General features: G+C 43.7%; 1 protein-coding gene and 2 pseudogenes across 1 annotated transcript in view; 2 read left to right on the top strand and 1 right to left on the bottom strand.

Annotated features, from left to right (window-relative positions):
- SRRM4 (serine/arginine repetitive matrix 4) overlaps positions 1–21,604 on the top strand; it is a 209,051-nt gene that overhangs the window by 148,587 nt on the left and 38,860 nt on the right. Inside the window, exons 3-6 of the mRNA XM_063964311.1 lie at positions 10,440–10,532; positions 12,215–12,286; positions 13,826–13,852; positions 16,352–16,402. Coding sequence (XP_063820381.1) covers positions 10,440–10,532; positions 12,215–12,286; positions 13,826–13,852; positions 16,352–16,402 — 243 coding nt within the window. The remainder of the gene's footprint in view (positions 1–10,439; positions 10,533–12,214; positions 12,287–13,825; positions 13,853–16,351; positions 16,403–21,604) is intronic.
- Positions 1,299–1,418, bottom strand: LOC134949486 (5S ribosomal RNA; annotated as a pseudogene).
- On the top strand, positions 6,645–6,764 carry LOC134945846 (5S ribosomal RNA; annotated as a pseudogene).

Genomic DNA, 21,604 nt, shown 5'->3' with positions numbered 1-21,604 from the left:
TCCACTAGCGGCTGAAGGAGCATGACTGAGTAGTGATGGGGTATTGCAGCAAGGGTTATGCAAAGTTATGCATACTCCTAGATACACCTGCTTTCAGATTCGTCTTTTACACCACAAATAGGGCTGGTGCAAGTATGTGCTTATAATGACGGCTATGAAACTGCGCGAACAGGGTGGTCCGGCAGCAGAGAGTGTACAGCGCTACATGCATCAGTACCTGTTTCCGTGCAGGCAGTGCAAGCAGAATTGTGGTCAGCTCTGCATAGCATCCAGTGTAGGAGGTGCAAGGAGGTTCAAGGAGTTTGCTGACCTCGGGCCTTTGGTCTTCTGGTTAGGGGAAGCTGTCTGCCAATAAGCAGCAGAAAGCAGAGTAGGACCCTAATATAGTACAGCCAACTTTACACTGTATTAAATATAGGAAAGCCAGAAAAATAATATTTGACAAAAAATAATATTTGCCAACACCGCCCCCCCCCCCCCCCCCCCCCTCTCCCATCTGTATCATGCAATCCCCTCTGATCTGCTCATCCACTCATATGACCCTTTCAATTATGGTGATATCTATTTCCAGGTTTTAGGCCGAATATAAAAGAAAGCATCATAACGTTAGAACCCTATTTGTCAAAATCTCTGAAATAAAACAGTATATCCACACTGAAATAGATTTTATAGAATGTTTTCTGTCTTGGTAGAAATGCTTAAGAAAAAAGCTTTTTTGGGACCGCACTAGTCTTGCAATAAGGTTGTAATGCCCTCTGAAAAACTGATTTATGACGCTAAATTGCGTTATGGATACAGCAACTCTATGCATAGGGGGAAAAAAATCCGTTTTGCAATTATTTGTTGCTATCAGTGGTGCTCCCTAGAGTCAAGAAGAGTATCAACAAAGAAAACCCAACAAAGAAGAGAAGTTGGAAAGTAGACTCTTGTGTGGGAGCACTCAATTCAGAGGATTATATTAATCAATTCTGATAAAACAAAATTTTTATTAATTCAGTAAAAAATATATAATTGTGGGAGTAAGTTATATGTAAGATAATGTAGCTACGCGAAATTATAACACTCTATTATGTGTAATTCATGTGGTTTTCGATACCACAATAGAAACCGGAAATCAAATATATGGGCTATTGGTTTTACTGAGATAACAGTAACACCTTTGTATAGTATATGACCGTCATTTATTCTACAGCAGTCCTATTTAGGATTAAGTAGTCATAGAGAATTAAATCATAGGTCATACAGAACCGAGTGCCAGTTGGTATTATTAGGGATCACTCTAGATCGGGCAGAAGAATATTTTGCAGTACCAGAGTGTTCCAAGGTGGTCTCCCATCCGAATACTGACCCGGCCCTCCACTGCTTGGCTTCCAAGATCAGACGAGATCGGGCATCTCCAGCGGGGTATGTCCGCAATTTCTTAATCTGCCCGTTCAGTCAATCCCAATACCCGTATCGACCGAGTTGTATGTCAAAGGTGAACTGAATCAGTCGTGTATTCAGTATTTTGATTTGTCTCATGCCCATGAAATTGAATTTGTAGTAATATTAGTCATAATGCATATGCAGAATTGCATTAAGGACAGTTAGCATATAAAAAAGGATTTTTTTATGCAAGGACGTCCACTTGCATAAAGTGATGATATATAATCAGGCAACAATTATAGCAAACCTGTTGCTGTATATAATATATGAGGCCTCAAATAATTTATGCCATATACGCCACCACAGCAGAAAATGCTGAACACAGAGATAGTGAAGTAGTACTTTGCTGCAAGAGTGCAGCTGAATATAATCAGGCAACAATTGTAGCAAACCTGTTGCTGTGTGCAATATATACTATATATGGCCTCTAACAATTTATACCGCACACGCCACCACAGCAGAAAAAGATTTTTTACAAAAACATTTATAGTTGAGTAGCAATTTGCTGTAAGCGTGCAGCTAATGAGCTTCTTTAAGATTCCTTATGCAAGAAATCTGCCGTATCTAGGAATATAGTAGTTTACTCCTAATACTTTATTAGATACCATATAAGTCCAGCACCTCTTGGAGCATTTGTAAAATGTGTATGCACTAAGGTAGTCAGATGTTTATAAATTTAGACTATCAGTGATAGACATATAGGCCATTATACAATGCACATACACATATAGGCAGCATCTAAATATTTTAGGGCAAGTTGATAGCCTATTTGGGCTGTAGTGAATATACAGAGAAAAGATATATAATTTCTGTAGTAATACGATACCACTCCCAAGGGGCTGCCTGTGGAAAGCTGCCGTTTGTAATCTCCTGTAAATGACAGGATCCTGGAGGTGTGGTGAGGCTGAAGTGGTGGTCGGCTATTTCCTATACTGGCAGTGTCCGCTGCTCCGCAGCGTGTGGTAGCTGAGTGCCTCCCGGCTCTCAGCCGCTAGACGCGGCTGGACGCCGTTGCCCGGGTAACTGTCCTGGAGTTCCGGTTGGTGCGATCACGTGTGCGCACCACGTGACCGCAGGGGGAGATGACGTACGTTTCGCAGTGTAGCTTGATCACAGAACGTAGTGTGATCAGTATGAGTCTCTTATTTACGGACAGTGCTGGGTGTTCATTGGATATTCCATTGTGATGGATACTTTGTTAAGCCTATCCTTGAGTTTGTAATGACATCAACCAGGGTGAGAGGAGGAGGGGGAACGTAACAGTCTACACATGCTTGTTTATCCCATACAATTGGCACATAATTATTAAATGATAGATATTGTAATGTGTATATACGTATATACACATATATATGATGTTGTATATGCCCTTTCTATAGCCAGTATAGTTATAAAGAATTAATGCACATTTATCAGCTGCATAATAATAAGTGGAATTTGCAATCTAAGCACTGATAATTTAGCAGGTTATTTGCCCTAAAGGTGGTATGGAATTAACTATGTACATATCATTGTACATATCTGAAAAAGCTAATTAAAGTATAATTTTATTTATAATTGTAGGATTCCTACATATAAATTTAACCATTAAAAATTAATTAATTAGTATATTGGTAATAATAATAATGGTAGTGTTTATATGTTAAAGGGCCTATATAATTGTTGTGGACGGAGTAAAGGGTGAAAAATATTTGCTAGGTAGGGGAGGGGGGGGGGCGGGGGGAAGGGGAAAGTTTTGTGGGGGTTGGGAAAGGAGAGAATTTAATTATTGTGGAAAGATCAGCAGGGAGGTTTGTGGAAGGGGTTGAGGGGATTTATATGGGTGGGTGGGATAGTGAATATGGGAGGAGGGGGAGTGAGGAAGTGAAGGGGAAGGGGAGGGTTTTGTGTAAAATATTGGGTAGAGGGGGATGGGAGAAGGGTTATAGTTGGTTCAAAATGATAATAATAAATGTGTGTGATAAATAAAGGTGAAGATATAGATAAAAGTGATTATGTGATAACAGTAAATTGGTTAATGATGTCTTGCATTGGTGATATAAATGACAATTGACAATTAGATGTGTGGAAACTGTATCTTAGTGGACAATTTATGACATGGAAACCCATGTTGAAGTGAGGTGAAAATAGGTGTGTGATGGTGTTGGATAAAGATCATTGATGGTAGTAATAAAAATAATTATATTCTATATTGCGCTACTATACTGGCTATATATTAATTGGCATATACCAAATTGGTATGTACAAAAAAGAGGGAAAGAAAATGGGTTCTCTGTGGTTCTAATGGTGAGTTGGTTAATTCAGAAAAACCCCAAAGTTGATGTTTTCATTCATGCCAGCTAGATATATGGTTCCCATCTTGAAGATCCATTCACTTTCTTTCTTCAATAGACTGTCCGTTAAATTTCCTCCTCGTATTCCAAGTCTGATCCTTTCTAGTCCAAAGATCTTTAGCTCTTCATACCTGCTCCCATGGCAGGTGTAGAAGTGACGGGCAACCGATGTCAGTTGTTTCATCCTTTGCCTATCCGTGATGGCATTACGTATGGATCCTATGTGTTCCAGGATACGCTGTTTAAAGGGACGTGTCATCATGCCAATATATTTCTGGTTACAACTACAGCTAAGGCAGTAAATGACACCTTCCGTTTGGCAGTTCATGTAATCTGTAATTGTAATTGTATTACCATATTTGTCCTCTACTTCCTTTGTGGGGACAATAAATTTACAGGCTTTGCATTTCCCGCAAGGGTATGTGCCCGTGATTATTGTTTTTTTGTCAGGGAATTTCTGAAAATGACTTCGTACTAGTTGGTCTTTTAGGTTTTTTGATCTGCGCCAGCTCATAGAGACTTTGGGACCAAGTTTCTTAGACAGTGTAGGGTCTATATGTAAGATATGCCAGTGCTTTTGTATTGCTTCATTCACCCTTCTCCATTCTTGGCAGAAGTTTCCGACGAAGCGAATGGTGTTTTCAGACTTTTTTCTTTTTCTTTTTTCTGTTCCTTGAAGACAATGTCTTCTCTCTTAATGGTTTTAACGGATTTTAATGCTTTTTTCACAGATGTTTTGCTGTATCCTCTCTTGCAGAGTCTTTGTGCTAGCTCCGTGCTTTGTATTGTAAAGTTTTTATTGTCTGAACAGTTTCTACGCAAGCGGAGAAATTCCCCTTTGGGGATATTTTCTATCGTCGGGGGAAAATGAGAGCTTGTTTGATGTAATAATGTGTTGGTCGCAGTGCTTTTGCGATAAAGATTTGTAGCAATCATTCCCTCTGGGTTTTTGTAAATCAACAAATCCAGGAATGGTACTTCTACTTGACTTATGGTGTGAGTGAGGCGGATGTTGAGATCATTCTTATTCAGATGTTTGATGAATTGATGCAGTAGTTGCAAGTCTCCTTCCCAGATCATAAGAATGTCGTCTATATATCTATTCCACATGATGACGTGAGTTGTAAAATTGTCATTATGATCTTTAAAGACACATTCTTTTTCCCACCATCCAAGGAATATGTTTGCATATGTGGGTGCACAGGCAGCCCCCATAGCTGTGCCTCTTGTTTGGAGGTAAAATTGGTTGTTAAATGTGAAAAAGTTGTAGTGCAGGACAAAATGGAGTAATTTGGTGAGAAAATCATGGAAGTCCTCTTTACCATTGTTGTTCAAAAAATATTCTACTGCCATTAACCCATCTTTGTGACTAATGGAGGTGTAAAGTGCCTCGACATCCAAGGTTACTAGATATTGATTATCTTCTAGCCTTAGATCGTGTACTTTCTTCAGTATGTCAGTTGTATCCTGAACATACGAGGGGAGGTCTAAGACAAAATGTCTTAGGTGTAAGTCGAGAAAGATACTTGCCTTCTCCGTTAGCCCCCCTATACCGGACACTATGGGTCTCCCGGGGGGGAGTTTGTCTGTCTTTGTGTATCTTTGGCAGCATATAGAATGTCAGAATTCTGGGATTCTGTACCTGTAGGTAGTCGTACTCCTGTTTGGTGATTGTACCTTGTGCTAATGCCTGGTTGATAATTTTTTCATAGATAGTTTTATAGTTCTGTAATGGGTTGAGTAACATTCTTTTATAGCAGTCAGTGGTAGTAAGTTGTCGCTGTGCTTCCTTGATGTAATCTGTTTTAGACCAAATGACAATGTTTCCCCCTTTGTCGGAGGGTTTTATGACCACATCTTGCCATGTCTGTATTTCTTTTATGGCTTTCCTTTCTTGCCATGTTAAGTTGGAATGACCCTGGTATCTGTTTTTATTAAGATGAATTTGGTCGAATTCTTTGGCTACCAACTTCGTAAAGACCTGTACTTCAGGGCATATGTGTTCTTGTGGGAAATATGTTGACTTCTTTTTGCAACTTGGTCTGGTTGAAGATTCAGCTCCAGTCCCGGAATTTTGCTCTTGCTCTAATTCTTGTAGGGCAATAAGAGCATCTTGTTCCATCTGAGATAAATTGGAGGATCTTGATTCCAAGAGTGTTTGCGATGTGGACAGTGGGGTTGATATATCTTCTTCCATATTGGTCTCAGTTATTAGTGGAGTAATTTCTTTCTCAGTATAAATTTTTGTGAGTAGTAGCTTTCTTCCAAAAAGTTTGAGATCCTTTTCCCACTTAAATCTGTCGAAGTGTTCTGTGGGGGAAAAGGTCAAACCTTTGTTAAGTATGGATTCCTGTATTGATGTGAGTTCATGTTCTGAGAGATTGATAATCTTCAATTTGGAATCTCCATTATCCCCAGTTGTTGTTACCATCGTTCCTGTTGGTGTTGTCTCTTGTACGTATTGCGAGTCAGTGGTGGCGAGGAGTCCCATTGTGACTGTCCTCTTCTTCTTCTTGCTCCCCCGCCTTGTCTTCCTCCTCTTTGTCTGCCTCTTCCTCCTCGGGGATCCCCTAAAAAAGTGGCCGTATTCTGGGGATTACTAGTGATCTTGTTTCTGGGATTTGTATATCTTTCGGTAGTATAATCTGGAGTATCTTCTGTTCCTGACGTCTCAGCCTCTGAAGACGAGTATTGACTCGTATATCTGGGTAGATCTTTTTTCCAAGATGTTTTTTGCCATCTAAAGATTTTCCCGGACACAAAGTCTCTTTTATCCCTTGCGTATTTGGTCTTTCAAAATACTGAATACACGACTGATTCAGTTCACCTTTGACATACAACTCGGTCGATACGGGTATTGGGATTGACTGAACGGGCAGATTAAGAAATTGCGGACATACCCCGCTGGAGATGCCCGATCTCGTCTGATCTTGGAAGCCAAGCAGTGGAGGGCCGGGTCAGTACTCGGATGGGAGACCACCTTGGAACACTCTGGTACTGCAAAATATTCTTCTGCCCGATCTAGAGTGATCCCTAATAATACCAACTGGCACTCGGTTCTGTATGACCTATGATTTAATTCTCTACGACTACTTAATCCTAAATAGGACTGCTGTAGAATAAATGACGGTCATATACTATACAAAGGTGTTACTGTTATCTCAGTAAAACCAATAGCCCATATATTTGATTTCCGGTTTCTATTGTGGTATCGAAAACCACATGAATTACACATAATAGAGTGTTATAATTTCGCGTAGCTACATTATCTTACATATAACTTACTCCCACAATTATATATTTTTTACTGAATTAATAAAAATTTTGTTTTATCAGAATTGATTAATATAATCCTCTGAATTGAGTGCTCCCACACAAGAGTCTACTTTCCAACTTCTCTTCTTTGTTGGGTTTTCTTTGTTGGTAGAAATGCTTGCAAAGGGTTTTATATTTTTATTGATATGCTTTGTGCCAGTGGCGTGCGGTGAGGTCAGTGGCTGGTGAGGCACTGCAGCCATAATGTCCGCCGAATCTTGCCGATGACCTCTACCTTCACTGCCGCCAATGCCTGCTGCCTGCCTGCTCATTATACTTGTGATATATTATACATTTTTATAGAAAAAAAATAAAAATTAGTGTTTGGGAATGGGAAGGGAGTGGTAGAATGACATGAATGCAATTTTGTTATCCAGGGCTCCCATTAACTTAATAGCACCGTGGATGCAGCGCTATTAAGTTAATAGAAGTCCTGGAGAACAAAATAGCCAGCAGTGGGTGACAGGGAGAGGGTGACACCAGATAGAGGGTGACAGGGAGTGAGTAACAGGAAAAGTGTGACGCCAGGGAGAGGGTCGCCAGGGAGAGGGTGACAGAAGTGGGTAATGCCAGGAAGAAGGTGATGGGGAGGGTGATGCCAGGGAGAGGGTGACAGCAGTGGGTGATGCCAGGGAGAGGGTGGCAGCAGTGGGTGATGCCATGGAGAGGGTGAGCCAGGGAGGGGGTGACAGCGAGGGTGACGCCAGGGAGAGGGTGATGCCAGTGAGGGGGTGACAGCGAGGGTGACGCCAGGGAGAGGGTAGCAGCAATGGGTGATGCCAGGGAGAGGGTGACAGCAGTGGGTGACGCCGGGGAAAGGTTGGCTGTAGTGGGTGACAGGGAGAGGGTGATGCCAGGGAAAGGGTAACAGCAGTAGCAGCGGGTGAGAATGTAAAAGAGAGATGTAAAGGGTGATGGGAACAGACAGTGAATGACAATTATATTGGTATTTACTTACATGGACCTGGGCCTAGAACTGCGGGGATCGCCAGTGACAAGAGCAGCCTGAACAGGAATCCGGGGTCGGGAGAGAGAGAGTGAGAAAATAGGGGAGAAGCGGGGGATCGTGGCCCCGCTCCCCCTCTGGCCAGACTGGACTCACTGGGGTATATTTACTAAGGTCCCGATTTCATTCGAGTTGGCATTTTTTTTCAAAGTGTGATCTCGGGAGTTTACTAAACGCAAATCTCGGCAGTGTTGGGGCTATTCGTATTGAGATACACTGCCGACCACACAAATACGAATCAATAGACCATCGGTCAAACACGGCTGTTATTTAATAGAACTTGGTCATTTACTAAGAATTTGTATTCTTAATCACTGCTGACAATAGCCAAACACTGCCGAGAAAGCATGGAATTCGTAAAAAAATGGAGCTTTCAAATAGACCTGCTTTTTGCTGGCGTGTTGTGATAGTCATGCACGGATCAGTGAGATCCGTGCATGCTTATCTGTGGAAAAGGGTGTGAGTGGGTAAAAAGTTAAAAAAAGAAATGCGTTGGGTCGCCCCTCCTAAGCATAACCAGCCTCGGGCTCTTTGAGCCGGTCCTGGTTGTTTAAATACTGGGGGAAAATTGGACAGGTGTTCCCCGTATTTAGACAACCAGCACCGGGCTCTTTGTCCGGTCCTGGTTCCAAAAATACGGGGGACAAAAGATGTAGGGGTCCCCCGTATTTTTAAAACCAGCACCTGGCTCCACTAGCCAGGGACATAATGCCACAGCCGGGGGACACATTTATGTAGATCCCTGCAGCCGTTGCATTACCCCCCCAACTAGTCACCCCGGGCCAGGGTTCCCTGGAGGAGTGGGGACCCCTTAAATCAAGGGGTCCCCCCCTCCAGACACCCAAGGGCCAGGGGGTGAAGCCCAAGGCTGTCCCCAGCACCCCTGGGCGGTGGGTGCCGGGCTGATTGCCATAAGTGTGTAAAAAAAGAATATTGTTTTTTGTTGTGAAACTACAAGGCCCAGCAAGCCTCCCCCGCTTGCTGGTACTTGGAGAACCTCAAGTACCAGTATGTGGGGAAATAACGGTCCCGCTAGTACCTGTAGTTCTACAACAACAAAAATACCAAAATAAAAACACAACACACACACACCGTGAAATTAAACATTTATTAACACACTTACCCACTCACACATACTTACCTACATCCCACGCCGGTCACGTCCACTTGTCCAGTAGAATCCAATAGGGGTACCTGTAAAAATGAGAGAGAGATTACTTACCTACATCCCACGCCGATCACGTCCACTTGTCCAGTAGAATCCAATAGGCTGTACCTGTAGAGGAGAGAGGGCACACAATTTGTACACTCAGGACAGAACTCAGGAGTTTGGAAGGAGAGAGAAACCTCTCGGGTGAAGCGTTTTCCGGCAGGTCTGACAGCGGCTCCACTGGCGCAGACACACAAACACACTGGATGGGGAACATGCGGCGGTGTGCGGCGGACAGCAGCTCTGACAGTGGCTGCTCTCAGCTGCCGGCCCCGGGCACAGAAACACACTGCAGGGGGAACATGCGGCAGTGTGGGGCGGAGGGAGCAGCTCTGACAGTGGCTCCTCCCAGCTGCTGGCCCCGGGCACAGAAACACACTGCAGGGGGAACATGCGGCAGGTGTGGGGCGGAGGGAGCAGCTCTGACAGTGGCTCCTCTCAGCTGCTGGCCCGGACACAGAAACACACTGCAGGGGGAACATGCTGCAGGTGTGGGGCGGAGGGAGCAGCTCTGACAGCGGACTTGTCAGCAGCGCCCGGCGCGGACAGAGGAGGGGGAACATGCTGCAGGAGGGGGACTGTGCCTGACCAGGAAGCGGCCACGGGAGACGGAGTTGAGCACTCATTTCTTTTGACTATGGGTGATTGGACCAGCGGATCCAGCCCTGGATCCGCTGTCCAATCACATCTGGCCCTATCGACGAGGCACTTATAATAGTGCCGCTTTCTCATCGATTTTCAATGGGCTTTTACAGCCCAGTACTTGGCCACGCCCGCCGCTTTATCCTCAGTCCCATTCACAACGGGAGGCACTGTTATCAGTGCCTCCTAACCTACTTTCAGGCCTTACAATGGTTATAATAATATAACGAAGATACTTATGACACAGAATATGTGTCATATAAGTATCTTCCTTGTATTGCCTCCCCTGACTGCACGTCCCTGATTTGTGCATGGGGGAAATGCGCCCAAATTCTTAAAATGTTAGTTTTGGGATTTTTAGACGCATTTTCCTTTTAGTACATCCCGCCCACAGTCACATGAAAGCGCTTTAGGGTAAAGTGTGGCTGAGAAGATGTAACAATAGAAACTGTAAAATAAAGTACATTTAATTACACGTACTGACATACACACATCCTCTCCTATTTAGTGATAGCTTCTCAGAAGCAGGGCAGCTCAGCCCTTCACCACCCACCAAAGGAAAGAAGAAGAAGAAAAAATCATTGCACAAAAAAAGAAAAAGGTTGGTCCCAAGGTTTTATCATATTTTCTAAATGTTAATATTGTAATGTTTCTGAGACAAGTAATCCAGCTGTGTAAATAGACCTGCATGATTTATGTGTAGTCATGGCTAGTCAAATACACTTGCTTATCAGAGATTCCTTATATTCATTTTATTGAGACTCATGGAGAAAAGTGCAGTGCATGCTGTGAAAGGTTAGATTTACATATATTTGTATATTGCATACAGTGAGAAAAGATTAATAAAAAAATAATTTCCTTTTCTGCCTGAATATATATTAAACTGTAATAAAATGTTTTCTCATGTTTTGCAATTTAACAATATGAAGCTTAGGGAACCTGTACTGTACTCTCCAGCAGTGGTGGAACCCCAGTTCCTGGTATGCCATGGACACAATCTGTGAGTCCTTTAAGGGCTCAGAGTGTACACTGAAAAATGACACCTGATTGGATATCTGTGGACTTCACTAGTTACTGTAGGTGACATTTTCAGTGTACACTCTCGCTGACAACAGTCTGAACATTACCTAGTCAAGGCCTGGCCAACCTGTGGCTCTCCAGCTGTTGTGGAACTACAAGTCCCAGCATCCCATGCCACTATTTTGCTATTAGGAAATGATGAAACTACGGCAGTGCATGCTGGGATGTGTAGTTTCACTACAGCTGGAGTGCTACAGGTTGGGCAGACCTGAGCTGGTTGCTCCACTGTTGGTAAAAAAAAAAGACAATAGCAACATTTGCTTTCTTTCAAGCATAAAGCTTACCTCCCAACTGTCCCGATTTTCGTGGGACAGTCCAGTTTTTTTGGGACTGTCCCGCTGCCCCACCCATGGGCTGCAGTATCCCACGTGGGGGGGGGGGGGGGGCAGTTGGGAGGCTCTGTCACTCGCTGCTCTACCAGATCAGCGTTGAATAGACGCTTTTCGCATGCACACACAGTCTATTTACAAAGACAAGAGGGAGAGGGGGCATGCCAGCAGCTCACAGAGCGCTGTGGGCATGCCCCCATAGTGACGAGAAAAGGGGGACATGGCTCGCGAGTGCGGTTTTGTCGCGAGGCCATGCCTCATTTCTGAGGCCACGCCCCCTTTCCCGGGCAGGAGTCCCTCTTTCTGTCTCCCAAAAGTTGGGAGGTATGATAAAGTCAGAGATAGGACACCAGGGAAGGGAGCCTCGCTGGTGTACTACCCTGGAAATCCACTTTTCGAAAGGGAAACTCCATATTGATTTGAGTCCATTTTTCTTGCTCACTATGTAATGGTGGTTAAACACTTGCACGATGTCAGCACAATTTGCCATATTGGCACAACAAATCATCTACATCATGTAGTGTGTACGCACTATTGCTCCACGGCCAACTGGAAGATATTGCATGCGACCCGGTGAAGTGTATCTCATACCGTCGTTCATTACATCAGGTTAGTGTGTACCAGTAGTCTGGCATAGTGCTGGGTGAATGGAAATCGACCAGACTATCAGCCCAATTGCCTGTCATCCTAATGTGTACCCACCCTACTCTGCCATTATCATTCTGTTAGGTATGTTGTAACACACTCTATTATGACAATTAGCTAATCTCTCTTTAAGGAGAACAAGTGCTGTACACAGTTGGAATTTCATAGAACTAGTAGAACTGATGAATATTGTAAAAGTCACAATTGTGTTGTATACCTTTTACTCCAGGTCACGGTCTTACAGTCCTTCCCCAGTAAAAAAGAAAAAAAAGAAGAGTTCCAAGAAGCGGAAGAGAAACAGGTATGACGCCATGCATTGTAGAGTAAAATGTGCCATTATATTGAATAAGCTGATAGAGTGTAGTGCTTGGAATAGTTACTGTTCCTTACCCTTATTCTGCTCCATACCAAACCCCCCATCTGTATCATGTAATCCCCTCTGAACTGCTCATCCACTCATTTCACCATTTCCATTATGGTGATATCTATTTCCAGGTTTTAGGCAGGATATCAAAGAAAGCTTTTGCCCTGGGGTTGCAGCTTTGTGAATTAAGTATAATAACGTTAGAACTCTAGTTTATACTTTAATACAAATTTCACGAATAAGTCTAATTTATGTCTTTATTAATTTACCAAATGTACAGTTTTTATTATCAGGTTTTATCTTTAATCCAACTGAATATTGAGAGATCCAATGCTGTGAGACCTGGATACTTTTGTTTCTAGAGAATACATACCATTTACCAGCAGGCGGGATGCCAGTGGTCAAGATCTCGGCATCCCGCCCGCCAGAATGCCAGGAGAGAGGCAAGCGTTAAGAGTCCCCTTGTGGGCACCCATGAGTGGGAATAGCCATGTACCGGCTATCATCATTGTCAGCTGTCTCGATTCCAGCATCGGTATCCTGACTGCCGGGATCCTGTTAGCCGACAAATTGATTGCATCCCGTTTCTAATACCATACTATACGTATATCTCATCAAAATAGCTCAACTACAACCCCTTTTACACTAGCATGCTGGGGGTCGCCCAGCGCTAGGCAAGTCTGCCCCGAATGCCGGGCCCTCCCCCCCCGGTAACAAGCGAGTGCTTCGTTCAACAGCAAAGTGCTCAAATGTTAAGGGTAGCCCTCTGGCACCTAGCTGTGAAGGCAGATGGCTACCCACCATGTTTTGGGTCGCATCGGCTGCATGTGGCGTCACGCAGCCGCCGCAGCCCGTCCCGCAAACGGTCCGGACACACCTGCATTTCACATGCAGTGCTGCTTCTGCCCAAGCCCATACTGCAAAATGGCTTTAGCAAGCGAATGCATCGTAGATGTGTGCCATGCTGAATCGGGCCCTAGATTCATTATGTTTCTTTCTAAGAAAAATTCCTTACTAATTCTCTTGTCTCACCAACCTAATTTAGTGTGATAGTATTATTGCTGCATATGTTTCATGAAAATCCGTTTACCAGTACCACAAGAGGTATTTTTGAATCCCTGTACATTGGTTGAGAAACCTAGGTGAGCTCTGCATGGTTGGATTTGGGTTGAATAGACGTACACTGGGGTTTCATACTGTCACATGTTACAACAACTATTAGAACAATGGTTACATGATTAAGAACAACTTTATTACTTTTCAGGAGAGTTGGGTATTTAATATCAGGTAGTAGTGGATGGCGGTAGAACCAGCCATGAGCCAATTAGATTATAAAACTTTAAGTTAGCAGCCAACCATAAGGTATTTCTAAGAAGTAGCAAAGGACTGTGAAAGATTCTGCTCCTTATGTATTTGTGAAACAAGCCTTTATGTTAGATGACGTTAATAAATCCAGCTTGTTTCTTATTGTTGTAGGTCTGCTTCCAAGAAAAGAAGACATAAGTAAGTGATTTTCTGCTCTTCGTTAGATTTATACTGTATGTTCTTTTTCTTGTTGTGTGTTATGATTTGCAGTAATTTAAACATAATATGATCTATATGACTGTAATGGGGGTCATTTACCTCTAAGAACCCATCACTTGTCATTTGCCCGCTATGGTGAGATACATTTTATGTGGATAAACACAGCTCTACTAAATGTCTGCTATAGATATGAGTTGATTAGAACAATGATTTTTTTATTTTTTGTTTACTTTTTTTTTTTTTATAATGTCAGTGGTGATGTTAAGCATTGCTACATTAATCAATAAAGGTGTCAAATCTACACGTCCTATGAACACTAAATATACTGGGTACTCAGATAGTTACAAATAAACTAATGGGGATGCGGTCAATTTACTTACAATCAAAATCCAGACGGTCAAAATCCTGACATGGTCAAAATACCAACATTTAAAATACAGACAAGGTCAAAATACCGACATTTAAAATGTCGACAGGTCAAAAAGTCAACATGAGTTTTTCATGAGTTTTTTATTGAAATCGACTTATTCATACTTTACCATCCCAGCAGACCTGGAGGGGGAATTAAATAGTGTGTCGGTTGCTACGAGGCACCATGCGAGGGGACGCGGTACACTTATACGGTGTCAGTGTTAACCTATGTCGACATACACACCAAAATCAATGGGGGGACTGTGTCGACTTTTTGACCTGTCGACATTTTTAAATGTCAGTGTTTTGACCTTGTCGGTATTTTAAATATCTGTACTTTGACCTTGTCGGGATTTTGACTGTCGGTCAACTGTACATTAAAATACATTAACGTTTTCTGTCAACTGGGTCCCTAGTTAAGTGCCCTACTGCTGGCTATAAGGTTCGTCACCCTATACATTAAACAGCTATTTCTGGCAGTACAGTCAATGAAGGCTTCACACATGATAAGAGAGAGACAGTACTTGTACTGCTGTGACGCCTGCTCTGGTAATGCCATCTTAATCAACATGATAATAAACCGTGATGAGCTAAAAGATTAGTCAGCAAAAAATGTATTATAATATCTGGTGAAAGCAATTCATTTTGTAGCATATATATGTACTGTAGTCAGGGAGTTGACCATAATTGAGAATAATAATAAAAAAAAAAAAGTAAAAAAGAATCAATTGTCAGAACGAATTAACTCTTTTTGGCTGCACCTAACAGTAGGGTCTATTTACTAAGCCTTGGAGAAAGATAAATAGATGGAGATAAAGTACCAGTCAATCAGCTCCTAACTGCCATGTTACAGGCTGTGTTTGAAAAATGGCAATTAGGGACTGGTTTGCTGGTACTTTATCTCTCTCTACTTAATCTCTCCCCAATGTTTTAGTAAATAGACCCCAGTGTCTCCAAAAGGCATTTGACAATTCACATTGAGAACTAGCAGATCTTATTCAAAACACACTTTAAACAATGGGCCCAAATCAACGTGCTTAAAATACCATCACGCACGCACCGTGTTTCTTTGACATATGCGCAGTAGATCAATAATCGAGAACTGAAAATCAATCTGCATTTGCACCCGACCTTGAATCGGGCCCAGTATCCTCTCCTAGGGCCAAACTGGCCATCTGGCACTTTCGAGAAGGGCCGATGTCCTGTTGGGCTGGTCCGGACACACAGGGATGGGGGTCCTGTTGGGCTGGCCCGGACACACAGGGATGGGCGATCAGCACAGCCTTCTGGCTCGCTATTCACTTACCAATCAGTAGCTGCCATACAGGTAGATGGGGAAGGGGGTTCCGCAAGGCCAGGCCCCCCTGACTCGTGGCCCACACCCTCAGCCATCAGAGATTATCCCTCATCCACCATACTGACAGATGGGGCCTGATGTGGCCACACTGGGAATGCTGATGGTTACAGAATACTAATGGGACTATATGAATGTCTTCATGCGCGCACCCTTCTACGTTCCGCTCACTGACGCAGCTACCCTATGCTGGGTGCAAGAGATCTGTCTGAAATCCGTCTGGCATCCCATCAGCATTCCTATGACTCAGAATAAGACACCTTGAGACGCCCATTACATGTTCAAAGAGAAACAGCTGAGATCCATCTGACACAGTTCACAGCTACAAACAAATGCATATGGGACATGCTCAGTTTGCTAGAAGATGTGGCCACGTATGGAGCTGCATGAGACTTAAAATAGGCCCTATATCTCTGGACATGTTGATTTCCCAATTATGCAATTTTGTTATTGTTTCTTTAGCTGGACCCAATTTGAGCTCTGTATTAGGCCCACTTGCTATAAGCATGAACTCCCAGAACCTATTGTTTTTATAGGAGGTCATGTTGATGGTTACAGTACAATATTTGCCCTTTGAATTCATTATCCAGTGCTGACAAGACTGAGCCTTAGATTCTCCTCTTGACTTTGTGTATCACTTGTAAATAAAACATACTGTAGATGTTGTGCATAGAAACTCAGTTTCACAGTTAATGGAATGCTCCTTTTTCTAGTTCCTCCACTCCAAAAAGTAAAAGGAAGCAAGACAGGAAGCACAGGAAGCAGTGAGTATCTACTTCCCTTCCAATGCTGTCCCCCCTAGTGTAGACTCAAAGTTTATTTACTATTGCTTTCAAGTACAACAAATACTGTATGTTGTTTCCATTTCCTCTGACTTGCAGGAATACACCATTGGTCATGCACACCAATGTTCAAATTCATAGAAGTGAAATTACTTTTTTATAAAAAAAAAAAAACATATGACAGATACAGAGATGTTATCAAGTCTGGTTCCTTATGTCAGCCTTATCACACAGCACATCATGTAGTTATGGGGCAAGGCAAAAACATTCATCTCAGAATTTCCATTCATCTTGTTTCATAGGGTCTCATTATATCATGGAGCTTTTTGGTACAGATGTGACTTCATACATCTTGCCTTAATACGCCACATAGCAGGAGATGCCTGGCATGAGTGAGCTGAAAGGTGCCGTGCAACACTGTTAGCGTCAGGTGTCTTTTTTGCAGTACACACAAGCAGACTACGCTGATTAAAATGATATTTTTTTTCTAGGAAAACACTGTAACGTACCAGATACATTTGTATAAATGTAATCAGCATAAGCTGCTTGTGCATACTGTTTGCATCATTTTGCGAATAAGATACATTTTATTGGAAAAGGTCGTAAAGACGCTCAGTACTACTGACTAGAAGGGCTGTTTAACATGTGGGGAGGCTAGATGTAAGTGGCAAAAACTGTCAGGGCCGACGACAGGTGGGGTTAAAGGGGACACATGTACCAGGCCCCAAGGATCAGGGTGGTCCCAAGGATACGTAGTGCCCGGAAGGGATGTAAGCCATCTTGTCCAAGTAAGGCAGCGAGCTGTAGGTGATGTGGGTGCGGTCTCAGAGTGACAGGAGCCTCTCACACACAGTGACTGTGTGGTACAAGTGTGCACCCACTCTTCCGAGTCCAGCTCTGTTGCAGGCATTTATGGGACATGGCAGAAACTCCACTGCCAGGACTCCTGTGCCCTGCGCCGTCCTCTTCTGGTGGGGTGTGAGCGCCATATGGCACCTGCTATGCGGTGTGAGGATCTGGATACTGGGGAGTGCAGCGCAGGAGTGGCTTGGTGAGGGTATACAGGGCTTTGGGATGGGGTGCTGAAGTTGTGAATGCAGCATGGAGTAATTGAGAGAGACAGACTTTGGGGTGTGTGGCAATGGCAGATCCAGCAGGGGGCGATAAGGGCGATCGCCCCCTGAAACACAAGGCTCAACATGACGTCAGCAGCCGCTCTCCACTCAATCTCTTCCGGGGGGGGTTAATTGATCCGTCCGTCAGCAGCCTCCGCTCTCAGTCCCATACCTGCGGCTGCTGGAGCGGGAGTTGCAGGGTGCTGCGGCGTACATAGGTCAGTGTGACCTGGGGGTACAAGCAAGGGTGGAGTACCTTGTGCTGCATGCATCCCTCAGAGACACCATATGTGCAGCTCAGCCTGGCTGGTGTCTGCAGGCATCATGTACTAGGGGACGGGGGCACAGTGATAGTGGGGGAGGGGAGAGAGGGGTCTGTGCAGGCTGTCATATGGTGCAGGACAATACATTGGGCTAAGGACAGTGACTGTCCCCTACATGCGCATATGCCCTGTGTAAGCACACTGCCATTCCCTGCATACACTATACTGTACCTTATGTGAGCACACTGCAGCCCCTGCATACACTATACTGTGCCCTATCTGAGCACACTGCCAGTCCCTGCATGCACTATACTGTACCCTGTGTGAGCACACTGCCAGTCCCTGCATGCACTATACTGTGCCCTATGTGAGCACAATTTCAGCCCCTGCATACACCATAAATATACTGTGCCCTGTATGAGCACACTGCCAGGCTCCTGCATACACTATACTGTGCCTGTGTGAGCACACTGCCAGCCCTCTGTGCGTAATGTAACTCAGGGGGAACTACAAGTCCCATCCTGCAGGGCAGGCACAGCTCGCAGTCTCAGCTGCCATATAATGAGCAGCGTCTCTAGGGCTGGTAATGAAATCAGCCGGTTGTCTGGGGAATTGCATCTGTCAGACACCCATGCCTGGCAATGGCTGCCTCCATGTACTGGCACTGTACTGTCCTCATCATGTGCTGCACTAGTGTCCATGATAGAGGGATGGCAGTGTACTCACAGCTGTACATTATACACCTGCCATACACTCACGTCTGGCAGCAGCTGCCTCCATGTACTGGCACTGTGCTGTCCTCATCATGTGCTACACTAGTGTCCATGATAGAGGTTGTGTGGCATATAATGTGTTTGGTGGACACTGTGTGGCATATAATGTGTTTGGGGGATACTGTGTGGCATATAATGTGTTTGGGGGACACTGTGTGGCATATAGTGTGTTTGGGGGCACTGTGTGGCATATATTGACCGAAAATGGGAGGGGCAGGACTGTAAGTGGGAGGAGCAATGAGTAGAGAGGGGAAGAGTCGGTATTAATTCTTATACTGCCCCCCCTAAAAGTAAAGTCTAGATCCGCCACTGGTGTGTGGGAAGAAGGACAGAGGGAGACAGACTGTGGTGTGTGTGGGGGAGAAAGCAGAGATATACATATTTATATATGTTTATAAATAAATATTTACTTAATAAGTTTCTTATATAGCGCAGCAAATTTAGAATTCAGTGTTTAAAATGCCCTGATGAAAATGCTGCTACATTGAAATGTTGGCTGAAAGTGGCTGTAGTTGTGTGTTTTATTCCTGAGTGCTGCTGTTGAAACTTGTTTATTTATACTGTGTATACAGTATATAAAATCTAAGGGGGCTCCAGAGATATCACTTTATCGTGCCCCAAGATTTCTGTGGCCCTGGTTGCAATTACCTTTCTGTCTGTCCCTATGTCCCTGGTGCCTCTCTATCTGTCTCTACGTCCCTGCTGCCTCTCTATCTGTACCTACGTCCCTGCTGCCTCTCTCTGTCCCTACGTCCCTGTTGCCTCTCTATCTGTCCCTATGTCCCTGCTGCCTCTCTATCTGTCCCTACGTCCCTGCTGCCTCTTTCTGTCCCTACATCCCTACTGCCTATCTCTGTCCTTATGTCTTTGCCGGCACTCTCTCTCTCTCTCTCTGTATCCCTGCTGCCACTCGTTCTGTCTCCGTGTTCCTGCTGCCACTCTCTCTGTCTCTATGTTCCTGTTGCCTCTATTTGTTCCTACATCCCTGCTGCCTCTCACTTTGTCCCAACTGTATCTCACCAAATCCCTGCTGACCCTTTATCTGTACCTATATTCCTGCTGCCATTCTCTCTCTGGAGATCTGAGTTGGGGGGGGGGGCTTAAAAATGTTGCTTTGGGACCCACAAAGTTATAATCATGCCCCTGCCTCTATATAAATATGGTGCTGTTTCAGAGGTGGACGCTAATGGCACCTCTGCAGAATTATGCAAAAGCTACATGAGGTGTATTAAGTAATAAAGTGACTCAGGAGTCTGTGATGTGCTGCTGCATCTAAAGGGGCAGCACAGGATCATCTGCGTGCACATAGGATATCTAGTAACACTGAGGTTGCTCAGGATGTTGCGAGACCAGATCTGCACGTGTGCACTGTGGAGCCTGCTCATGTGCAGATTATTAAACTTCAGAGATTTATGTAAATATCAGAATCAGGCTCTATATGTGTAACCAAATATCTCCCCCTGTTAGCTAATAACACTGTTCTGTAACATGACTTTTTTCTTTTATCTTTGGCCTAATCTGAGCCATGCCAGTTCAGGAACTCCAACGGCACATCGTGCCCTACTGGCATTACAACATGGAGGTGCGAGAGAAAACCTGAGATTTGGGCACTACCATAAGTGCCCGATATGTGCTCAGCTGGGCAAGGGAGAGATATAGCAAACCTTCTAAAGAGTTTGTTGTCCATAGCAACCAATGAGCTTCTAGCTATCATTTATCAAATATATTCTATAAAATGATAGCTAGAACCTGGTTGGTTGCTATGAGCATTGTATGGTGGTCACTGGGATGCTCCTTGTATTGAATATCTTTCACTGGAATGGTAGATAGAGGCATTTTGGTTTATTTTTTCTACACCTACTCTACACCGTAAGGAAAAATGTGAGACCAGTGGGTGTTTAACAATGGATGAGACCCCAGTCAGAATGATCTATTTTATGGTGATCTTTTACCAAGTCGATGCTAATCTTTGGAATTCCCTGCTGTTGGATTAAGTAGTAATAATCATTTAATGTATCTACTTGTCACCCTGGTGTGACAACCAGTGCCTACCAGTGCAATGTCTCACCTACTGGTGTGATCACCCACTGACACAATCTTTCTGCTGAGGCCACTACATGAGGCCACTTATCATATTTTTCCAGGGCCACTTTAAGTTCCCAATCCGCCCTTGTCTGGCATAGAAGAAACGTGAATGATAAATCAATGTAAATGTACCAGGAGGGTATTGACAAGCCATTAGAAAGTTATCGGAAGATGGAAACCCTTTTTAACATTTTCTTATACTGTGAATTTCTTACCCTGTTTCCAAGACAAAGACATTGTCAGTTATTAAGTTAACTTGTTAAGTGAGTGAAAGGGAGACATGATATTTTCAGAGAGATGTATCAAGCAGTGGAGAGAGATAAAGTTGGATATTTTCCCAAAGCAAATGATGCTTCTAACTACAGGAATAATTTAATGTACTGTGCTGGAAAAGTGACAGAAGATGATTGGGTGCTTTGGACATTTCCACTTTCTCTCTCTCCAAGGCTTAATACATCTCCCCAAGAGTGCTGTATATAAAATATATGTCTAGCTGCTATACAGCAGGTCAGGAGCACCAGCAGGACAGTAGAGTAACAGTCATATAAGTAATAATTTGTGGACCCTGTGAAATTATCATGCAATAAAGAGACTCAGTCAATGAATACATAAAACATTTTTAGTTTATGCTAAAATATAAAAAATGTATTATGAAGTATATTTAACAAATAATATTTGCGAGACATCTCAGAAAACAGTCAGTTTTGGAGGCTTCCCACAAATATTAAACAGCCCCTGAATGTATGTATTGGGGGCTGCAATAGATATTGAAGATACAGTATCTGCTGCATTCCTCCTATTGTGATTGCAAAGAAGCCACCAAAAGTTTCTATGGCAGTTGGTAAACTGCGAAATTCACCAAGCTCCAGAATGCAAAGCATTTCTGAGCTTGGCCCGGCAGCTAATGCCATTTCTGATGGCGTTTGTATCCCATGGGCTACATTATGC

This window comes from Pseudophryne corroboree, chromosome 1 (genome assembly GCF_028390025.1).
Source record: "Pseudophryne corroboree isolate aPseCor3 chromosome 1, aPseCor3.hap2, whole genome shotgun sequence".
Lineage (NCBI taxonomy): Eukaryota > Metazoa > Chordata > Amphibia > Anura > Myobatrachidae > Pseudophryne > Pseudophryne corroboree.
This window is presented reverse-complemented; position numbering and strand designations above follow the sequence as displayed.